A 10,811-nucleotide genomic window follows, 5' to 3' on the forward strand; every position below is an offset into this window, starting at 1 on the left:
TAACAAACCATGCTTTCCCATTTATGCAGGTCAATGGTGAAATGTAAGTACATTCACTGAGTGGCCATGTCTCCACTTCGCCGTATGGGGGGTGTGTGTGTGTGTGTGTGTTTAGTAAGCTCTAAATCTGTTCAGCAACCTCAGAAGGAGGCTCTACTAACCGGTCCTTTTGATGGAGACAGAAGGACATAACTTAGCCAGCTTGGCTGTAACACAAACCAGGTCACTCAGGAGAGTCACGTGTTTGTAGTTGCTTAGAGAAATGTGACCGTCCTCTCTGCCCAGCCTGGCGTATGCATGGGGTCTATGTACCATTTATCCAGACAGGGCAGCAGTAGTGTCTGTTTTGTAAAGGACTCCATATAGCAAGTTGCATATAACACCTGTCTCACTGTTTTTATTCTTTGCGTTTGACTTGAGAGTTTATTGTGCACAATTTCCTTTTACATAGAATGCACTAAATGACTAGAAGTGTGGCAACTTCATATGTGTAATGTAATAAATAATTTAAAATTTAGACCATTCGGTAAGGAAGGGTTCACCTCTGAAGCCAAACAGCAGTGATTCAGGGAGGCAAATCGCGGCCCGCAGCAAGCGTTTGTGTGACTCACAATATTGTGAAAAAAATTAATCGCTAATGATATCATTTTAGGAGGTCTCACACAAAATTCTGGAGTTTCAACTTTTTTTTGCAAAAAGCAGCATTTGCCATGCTAAATCAGCCATCTCACACAGCGACAACGGGCAGAGGTAGAGTGGCAGCTGCACCCTTGCAGAGCTCACATGTGTGTCCATTCACACCCTGGTCAGCTTCTGACCCTCATATGAGCTGACTGGCTGCAGGGCCTTCGAGGCTGGACACATGATATAAGTAGAGCACATAGAGTAAGTTGGATAGAGAATTGGAGGAAATCATCAGCTGGACCAAAGCCATTGCTTTTGTTTACTGCATACCACCAGCCAGCACCTCTAAAAAGAAAGCCTGATACAGCTCTGGACTATTTACTGACAAAGGACAAGTAAACATATAATTAAATGTGGTGAGGAAATGGGCAAATTCTTGTTAAAGTTTTGGCCTGGAGCTCCTCATTTAAGTGGGATGTGATGACAGAACTTCCTTCTGCTGACTACCATTCATGTCAGAGGCTGATAATTTTTGTTTAGTTTTAAAATCTTGACATTTATGAGAAGGGGTTCCTGGATAGTTGACCACTTTATGTCCTAACTTTAACATAAAGAAATGTTCGTAGACTAATCTATATTTAAAAAAGTACCAGATGTTTATTGCTACATTGTTCTGATAGGGGCAGGGGGGTGGGGCTGGAAAGAAAGAATAGTCACCAATAAAAGAAGGGCTGAGTAAATTGTGGTACATCAACATCATGAAATATTAGATGGCATTAAAGCGACATATCGGCAGGAAACCAGTTGACCTGGAGAGATTTCCCTGAAGAGTAATACTAGCTAAGATTCAATTAGTGCATCCTATGTGCTAGGCACAGTTCCAAGGGCTTTCAGTGTATTAGTTCATTTGATCCTCTCAGCCACCTTGTGATCTCAGTGCTGTTTTCTCCATCTTATAAGTGAAGAAATCAAGGCATGGAGAAGTGAAGAAAGTCATCCAAGGATAAGCAGTTGGTTACTATGTGGCAGGGCTAGGGTATGAATTCATGGAATATGGAGGGACAAAGTGATTTTTTAGAATCTTTTTTTTTAGGCTAGCAAAGTACATTTTCAGTAAGAAGTTTAACTATAGAATATTAATTCATAGCTGGTCTTGAACTCTCTGGCTTATTCTCTTACATTTTAGTCTCTTAGACTCATCAGTCATGCTGTATCAGACCTTAGAAATCATTTAGTCTTCCGGTTTTACAGTTTAGCCCTCCTCTGTCCCCTTTTAAACCAACTGAATCTCTTTGGTAGGCAATATGAAACTTAGTCATGACCTGGAGCTACTTTGCCCTCTTTTCCCTTGGGTGCTGTATAAGCTACAGATATAGTCTCCCTCCTTAAGCTTACAGAAGGAGAAATGAGTCCCAGAGAGAGATCCTAACATTTACTGAGTCGAGTTTCCAGGGATGTGAAGCACATTATGTTTTTAGGGCTTACCAGTAGATTTCATTATGCCCATTAAGGGATCTGAGGAACTGGGCCCGGTATCACAGAGGGAATCAGCACCAGGATTGGATGGGATTCCTGTCTAACCTTCTTTTCAGGGATCTTGCTAACCTAAGGCTTGGAAACTACAGCGGCCAACCAGAGCCCCTTTGGTTGGATCCTGCCTCTTATTGTTATAAACTTAATTAGGAAGTTTTTGGAACCTGTATTATTTGGAACCTGGCATTATTTACCAAAAGTGCTAGTGAGTAGTGACTTAGACTAGACAAGGGAAGGCTTTTGTATTAGCCAGCTCGGGCTGCCATAACAAAAGACCACAGAATGGATTCTCACAGTTCTGGAGACTGCAGAGTCTTGATCAAGGTGCTGGCTGATTGGGTTCCTGGTGAGAGCTCTCTTCCTTTTCCTTCCTCATTCATAAAGTAAGGGATTGGACTTGATGGTCTTTAAAGCTCCCAGCACATCTGATCTTGTTCTTGATCTCCCTTGTAGTGGAGGGAAATCTTAGGATTTACAGCAGAATCTCCCGAATGGTTCAATGAATGGTTAAACCCGTTCATGCTTAGCAATAGTCTCAGGTCAAAAAGTTTCATATTTATTCTCTCTGGAGATGAGAACCTGCCAGTTGTTCTTTAGTCAGCTGTAGTTGTGAAGCAATAACAATTCGCTAGTTGTAAAGCTCTAATAAAAGACTTTCCTCATTTGAGAATTTTCTGGAATGTAGATTGAGGTTGGAGGGGCGGCATTGTGGGGAGTTTTACAGTGGGTAGGGCTGAGAATGGCTTGCCATCAACAGCTAGTTACAGATGTTTGTTGATTTTTCTGTGGGATACCAGGCCCAATGCTACCTAGCTACTTATCACTTTCTGTGTGGCTCCTTCAGTGATGTTGTCTGTTCTGGAGACCTTGACTGGAAAATACACTTTGCTATCAGCAGGGCTCTTTGTAGTGTTTGGCTCTGGTATCTGGAGCATTCTGGATTGAGCCCAACATGGTGCGATCTGCAGGGCCAGTGAGGCTAGTCCAGTGAGACTTGGAGTAGCAGCTGTTGGAGCAGTGAGGGAAGGGACAGGGAGGCCCTCTTAAACAACCTCTGAGAATAGCACTCTCTCCTGGAAATGAATTCTAGAGAGAGTGAGGCTCACTCAAACCTTCCCTCTAGGTTGTTTCTCTTATCTTCAACCATTTATGACAGAAGAAAATATTTTCTTAGCAAGGCCAAAACAAGTGAGGAAGAGAAGAGCATGCTCTGGCTTGAGGGAAGTAGGAAAAAGCATGAAGCCTGGGGTCTGGCAGACCTGACTCAGGTCCCAGCTCAGGTACTTACTTATCATCTGTGTGGGCAAGTTTTCCAAGAGCCAGTTTTCTCACGTGTAAAATGAGGCTAATAATAAAAAAAATGTGCAGGCTTGTAAGGAGAATTATATGAATAAAGTGCCAGCTATACAGTGGGTGGTTGATAAGTACGGATTTCCTTGCTCAGTGAACACAGGATGGACTTCCTGGAACAGGAGTCTTGAAGGCACAGACCTGGGTTTGAAGCATTAGGGTGATCTGCTTGGGTCACTAGGTCAGGGGGCCAGAGCTAATGATGAGACCATAAAGTAGATGAAAGGGCAGAACTTTTGGGTACTTCCTTGGGGCAGGAAAGCCTTGATCTGCACAAGAAATGTCATGCCTTTCTATCACATATGTAAGGAAAGCTAATACTGATCTCTCTTATTGCCTAAAGATGCCCCCTCTCCCTGTTGATGATATTTGATGATTCATTTGTCAAGTGGTACCTGAAAAAAAACATATGGCCGCATCTGTTCCTCTTTTGCACAGTCCTGAGCACAGGCTGTTTACTCATTGATAGTCTTGCAGTGGTGGAGGATTTATATGATTACAATGAGCTTTTGGGTATTCTTTGCAGAATAGAGATGCCTTAACGTTAGAGGTCTTTTTGCCCCTATGGAATATAAATTCGATTAGGAGCTCTTTGTATTCTGCCACAAATCATTACATGTCTACATTAGTCTCTTATAAAATATGGATAATGACATGACTCTGTCTCCTAAGAGTTAGAGTGCATTAGCTAATGATCATGAAACCTTAGAAATGAGAAGTTCATATGAATGCCGAGAGCTTTTGTAATTACACGTTTGCATCATTTTGCTTGGCATCCTTGAAAGCTGTGCTTTCAACATGAGAATACTCAGGTTGATCTGTTTTTCTAATTTGTAGAGCAAGCTCAGAAGTAAGCTCAAAGAGTTCTCAGAACAGATAAGTTGTTACAGCATCTCATGGAATCCCTGAAGTAGCTCAGGCTGGAGTGGTTTGCGCTGAAGTGGAAGAAGAGCCTGAGATATTTTAAAAGCACTGACGTTAGAAAATATCAGGACCTGTGGATGGTAATGGGTTCCATGCAGGGTTGTATTTGGATGCCCATGTCCCTTGTCCCCATATCCTCAGACCCGGCACTCTCTCAGCCCTTGTTCTGAGGGACAGTAAACAGCCATATCGCAGTGAGCTCTTTTGATAGGGGTCACCTTCCTGGATTGTGAGCCTCCGGAGCACAGAGACTGTCTTTGTATCCTGTAGAAAAGTCAAGTTTTTCTTTTTTTCTCTTCCAGATAGTTATTTTCAGACTTTAAGAAATCTTTTAAAAAAGATGTCAAATGGTAATAACGTTTTGAATACCTTGAGTAGAAGACCTTTTTTTAAAAACAAACAAACAAACAAACAGACAAACAGATATTTATGAAGGAGGTCATGCGTGATAACCAGAAAGTGTGCCATTTGATAGCTGATGTTGTTTCTACTTCGTTTCAGGCAGCGGAGCTACTGCTGTGGTTCAGGCTGCCCTGTGCAAACCCAGGCAAGAACGTGTGGCCATAAAGCGGATCAACTTGGAGAAATGCCAGACCAGTATGGATGAACTATTAGTAAGTAAAAGCGAAGGGGATACCTGCTGGTTGTTTTCTTAATTTATAGGTATATGGAGATGAATGGGAGAAGCAGAAGAGAAAGCTAAGATAACTTGGTTTTATCTCCTGTTTTTTGACACATACATTTCTTGGAACACAGTCCATACCACTTTTTCCTCCCCTGATTAATTAATTATGCTGTACATTATCATTGTGTTGTGTACTATACAACTTACCTCTTTTGACAAACAGTATTTTTCTCATAATTCCCAGTTGGAGATGATCTCAGTATTGACACACTATTTTAGAAAACAAAGGAAACAGACTCAGATGACCTAAGGTTACGTGATAGTGAGTGAAGGATTGGATGGGGAGCTTCTGGTCTCTGGTCTAGAATAATGACACCAATAGGAATTGCTCCCCAAATAATTCGTTGGTCATTTCGGCTTTCATAAATGATAAAATCACTTACAAATTCCAGTCATTCACAATACTGCAGGGTAGCTTGCATTTGGCTAGAAAGAGGAGTTTTTGTTTTTTATACACAGCTACTTGTACTTCTTGCTGTAAATGAAGTGCATCACATAAATAATTGGAGCTTGTCAGTGTGGATATGACTCTAGTAGCATTGGTGGGTTGAAGGAACATTTGCTTTTGGCTTAACTGACTCATTATTAAATGAACAGCTTGGCAAATGGTTATTAGTTGCCCAGCAAACTGTGAAGGGTTTGAGAGTTTAATCTCATAAATATAGTTGTCGTTCTGCCTGCCAGTTTTCTTTTTTTCCTTTTGGCCATTTATCTGAGGATAACAGAAGACCACAGTGGAGGAGTTAACTGATTGGTTATCCCAAAGCTAACCCCAGTACAAATATCAGTCCAATAGCTCCATACAAGCAACAAAGTATAGTGACAGTTGGCTCCAAATGAAGAAGGCTTTGTTATGTTCTACATTGGGAATGGGATGTTTTAACAAGAGCTTTTTGTCTTTACTCAGAATATAGCTTTTATTTCAGGCTTAATTACAACACACTATAGTATAAATTAAGCACAAAGATAAAGCTGTACTTTTCCAGATCTGTTTGGCCTTACATTTTAAATTAGACTACACAAGGCATTGATTTCACTGAGATTGAAGCAACAGATTGCCGGCTAAAACTCCGATTAAACATGGGCTTCCACAATTTAATGTTAATTAAAAAAAAAATCGCATACATTTAAGTCTTTTACCTTCATCAGAATTTCAGCTGTGCTTTGCTCTTACTGAAACTTTTTACTGCGTACTTCTGTTGCTTGCTGTCGCCATGACCAATAATTGTGCCTTTCTCATCTGACCAGTTTTCAAGGTCACTTTCTCTGAGTGGAAAAAGTGTTGAACAGCTTGTGGGAAGAGTCAGGTCCTGCTTCTGCCACTAACTTGTCTTTTAACTTTAGTCAAGTTACCTAACAGCTCTGCCCTATTTAAAAAGAGAGTTGAATTGGACGATCTCTAAGATCCTTTAGTTCTCAGATTATGTGGCTATACTAAGTATACATTAACTTTTTAAAAAACTTGGAGTATCATTTAAACTTATGTGCTGGTTGGAAATATCACTGAAGACTTTGCTCCCATGTATTTGATTGCGGAGCTCTGTTGGAGGTGTCATAGACATTGTTTTGCCACCAGCAGAATACTACACAGAATATGTACAAAGATTGTTTGCACTGTGTCTGACAGTTCTGGACCAGTGCTGTGGTCCCTGGTCTCTACCAAGCCCTCACAATTATCCCAAACCTCCATGTTTTCCCTCTGCTGGCTTTTATCAGCACTGGGCTGTAAGTGATGATAGCTGTATAAGGGGCCAAGTGGAGGTCAGAGGGAGAGAGTCCTTCCCGGCCCATTCTTCTGTTTCCATGGGAACAAGAAGCCTATCAGTGTAATTCGGAGGTACTCATAATTTAGGTAGAGCTGTCAATGTAAGGACTGGTGCTTTTATGGCTTTGTGCTTGGCTCCATTATTCAGAAGTCTTAGGATTTATGAGTTTGCTTATTAGCAGTTATTTATCTCTTTCATTCTTTTTCCCCCCTTAATGCCCATGTCGTATTAATATAGTTTATGTGCATAATTATCTATTTTTCCTTTAAAAATATATGTTGTTTTAGTGCTTTGATCTTACCTTCGACCTTTTGATGTCTTGATATTTCTAGAAATGGAGGGGAATGCCTGTAGTTCTTTAGGATGTATTACTCCCAGGTCCTTTTCAAACAAAAAGAAAGAGAATTTGCGGTATAGGTTGTCTAATGTTGCCTAGCTGTTGACACATGAGATTGTGTGAAGCAAAGTTGCTGCGATCTTTTCAATTTCTAATACTGCTGTTGCTCGCACTTTTATTATCTCTGTGGGTTCACATTTTGGCAGTGTTTGGACATCCGGTATCCTAATAATCCTTTAATTCCATGTGTATGTGTATTTTATACAGGTCAGTGCTCTGCATCATTTTATACTCTGTGCCATGTGTTAACTGGAAACCATTGTTCTTATAAGAAACAACGTTCACTGGAATTCTTATCTTGTGAGAGTGTTATGTCATAGAAGTCACAATTATCAACTATTTGTTGGCTATTGGAATATCTACCTCCCCTGCTGAAACCGTATCACCTCCCACCCCCTACTTTTAGCTTTGTCCCTACCCCAGCTCTCTTGACTCCCATAGCAAGGTGAGATTTACACACAGAGGTGGGATGTGATGGTACAGAACAGTTTTGGACAGCTGGCCCTGGACTTTGCTTTTTTATAGGGGAGAGACTATTAATAGATTTTCCTGTGGCTGTGGAATTTGTTCCAGGTTTGAATGAAGAAGGATTCGAATGATTTTATGATTTCTGAAGCAAAGTGAACATTACAGTGCCAGATTCTCTGAGAATGAAGGGAAGAAATGATAGATGAGATTATTGGTGTTAAATAATTGGTAATTTAAATAAAATTTATACTATTGATATGAGTTCTGTAATTCCTCAAAGATAGTTTGGTTTCAGATCTAATATACATTAACTTATTTGGTAAATACTTAACAAGTTTTTACATTATGCTTAGATCCGTAAAAAGGACTAGTTTGGGGTATATCTATTGGAGGACAAAGGTATATGCTCACTAAAAATTCATTTTATTTAACAGCAGTTAAAACACCTGAGAATAAATGTTTTCTTTGGCATCACATGAAAAGCATTTAGTTAATCTAATTATTTTTCTATGCATTCTTTTAAATTTTCATATATATTTTGCATTTTGGCCTTTAACCGTGTTCTAATATCTCTAGGTATGATCTTGGTGATTAATTTCTGGGAGCAAAAGGGGTGTTACTGGTCTGGTCTGCATTCCTGACCAGGCCAACCTAGATGCTTGGGTAATTTCTGAGATTTATTAATCTCACATTTGTTGTTAACTCTATATATTTTAACCCTACAATGGTGTAAATGACTAATTATAATTAACTTAATGCACTCTGAGAGATATTTATAGTTTTAGAGCAGAACGTATTAATTCCATAATTATTAAACCCTACTAGATGGTAGGCACTGAGCTAGGTGATGGGACAACAAAGAGGGTTCCCGTTCCTTGGGGAGCCCTTGGACCAGAAAATGAGTCTGTCCATTTTTATATTGAGTTAGTGAGATTTTTTTGAGCTAGGGAGATATTTCTTCACCTTTTCTCTTTATTTTCCTGGAAATGGTTTAGGAGATTGATAGATTCTCTAATGTCTATTCCATTGAAGGAGTTCTCGCTTTCCAGTAGGAATTTAAGACTTGCTAAATGGGTCTGACCTGCTGTCATGCAGACTCGTATGTTCTGTGTGAAGACGGCCTTGAGGTTTCTTGAAAAAGCTGCTTCTCTTGTTTGTGGTCAACCTCAAAGGTTAGGGATGTGACCCCAGGGCTCACTTGGCTTCCCTTAAAATTTGTTACATGAGTGAGGAATTAATCTGCTTTTTCTGAAGTCATCTGTCTTTTCAGTCTCTATCACCAGGTACAATGAATTCCATAAATATGAATAGTCCTTCCTTTTATTTATCCTAAAACCTACTTTTCCAACTTTTGTGATACTCTCCTTTATTTTTACCCAGGTATCGATGAACATTTTGGTTCATCATCGTACTTGACCTTATTTATGGTTTTTTAGACTTTAACCATATCATTCTTAATTTTTTTCTCTAGACTTGAGTTCTATACTTTTAGTTTATCTTTGGTTCCTAGTCATAGAAAACTGAGTAGCATTTTTATTATTCTTTCTCATATATCAAGACCATCAAAACTTATAGTTTCATTCTTAGGAGCAGGCAAACTATATGTGTAAGGAAAGTCATGGCCTTGGAGCCAGGCAGAGTACTTGTTTCTTTAAAAAGTAAACGAAAAGAAAAAAAAAAAAGTCTATTAAGTGATCATGAAATAATATGTAATTATCATTATAATATTTTAGTTTGGGATGGGTGACAAATGTGAGCAAAGTCGTTTCAAAAAACAGCAGCTGCACAGAAGTAATGAATGCCGAAACTTGTGCTAGAGGGGAAGTTGCTCCCTGGGTCAGAGGGCCTGTGTTCTTCGCAGGGATCATGGGCTTTACACGAGTCAGTTTCACCTCTGGTCCTCAGTCTCCTCGTTCATTCAATAAGGAATCTACTTCATGGTAAAAACTTATTTTCATAAACAGTGTTCTATGACTGTGTATTTAAATATTAATTCTTTTAACAAAATCACTTTAAAGTGACTGGAGCTTTTAAAAACACTAATTACTAGCAAATTATGTTTTAGAATTTAGGATGGAGTCAAGTGACTTCAGTACTGTGGTGTAACAAAATTCACTATGAATTCATAGATTTGAGTACGGAGTGTGCCATCTGTTTCTCCTATGAAAGAGTTTCTCAGTCTTGAACTAGAAAAATTCTGGTATATGCCCTTCTATATCATTTTTATAAAGATATTTTATTCATCTGACTGACAGTATTTGTGAATAAATGAAGAGCTTTCTTTACTCAGAACAAAGCCATTGCCCTTATTTTACTTTCTGCTATAGTGTTATTTTATTATTTTTCATTTCTCTTGATCTTCTGTTCCTTCCCTACTCCCTTTCCCTCCTTCTCCCCCACTCCCTCCCTCCCTTCCTTTCTTTCTATTTTCCTTTCTTCTTTTTAGAGGAACGAATTAGCTATGATATGTAGGTTATTTTGGAGACTGTAGCTCTAGGTATTTACTTTGCCTAATGATAATTCGAGAAAATAATTATTCACTAATCATTACTGACACAAGCGTCTCGCATCCTTTTAAAATTAAATTATAATATTTGGGGACCTCTGAGCATTCCTCTAGTCAGAAGATCATTTTTTTCCCCTTTTAATTAAGGTTTAAAATTTTTTTAAAAATCTTTTTTATGCTATTTTACTGCAGTAATTGTGTCAATACTTTTACAAATATTGTTGATTGCAGAAAAAATTATGCCATTTTGAGGATGTCAGCTTAAAAAACTGGAAGCCATATTGTGAGTTTTCCTTATTGTATCAGTGAAACTATTTTCCCTTCTTTTCAAACTAAAGATTTTCTAAATAGTAAATTAACTATTCATATCCCATCTCATTCTTCGTCATATGTGGTAACAAGTTACATTTGGTCATTTCTTGTAGAATCTTTTATCCGAAGGATATAGCATTAAAAGTCAAGCCTACTTCACAGAATGTGGTAGTTTTGGCCATTTCAGGTTCTCAGCCATTGAATTTTGTGCCGTCATTTGTGCCTTGCCACTTAGCTTTGTAATTA

General features: G+C 38.9%; 1 protein-coding gene across 1 annotated transcript in view; it reads left to right on the plus strand.

The window, feature by feature from the left end:
• Positions 1 to 4,911: 4,911 nt before the first annotated feature.
• The window catches only part of STK39 (serine/threonine kinase 39), a 233,354-nt gene continuing 227,454 nt past the window's right edge, over positions 4,912 to 10,811 (plus strand). The window contains exon 1 of the mRNA XM_023529694.1: positions 4,912 to 5,045. Within this exon, the coding sequence (XP_023385462.1) occupies positions 5,031 to 5,045 (15 nt within the window). The 5' untranslated portion in view covers positions 4,912 to 5,030. The remainder of the gene's footprint in view (positions 5,046 to 10,811) is intronic.

This window comes from Pteropus vampyrus, unplaced genomic scaffold (assembly GCF_000151845.1).
Source record: "Pteropus vampyrus isolate Shadow unplaced genomic scaffold, Pvam_2.0 Scaffold2, whole genome shotgun sequence".
Taxonomy (NCBI): Eukaryota; Metazoa; Chordata; class Mammalia; order Chiroptera; family Pteropodidae; genus Pteropus; species Pteropus vampyrus.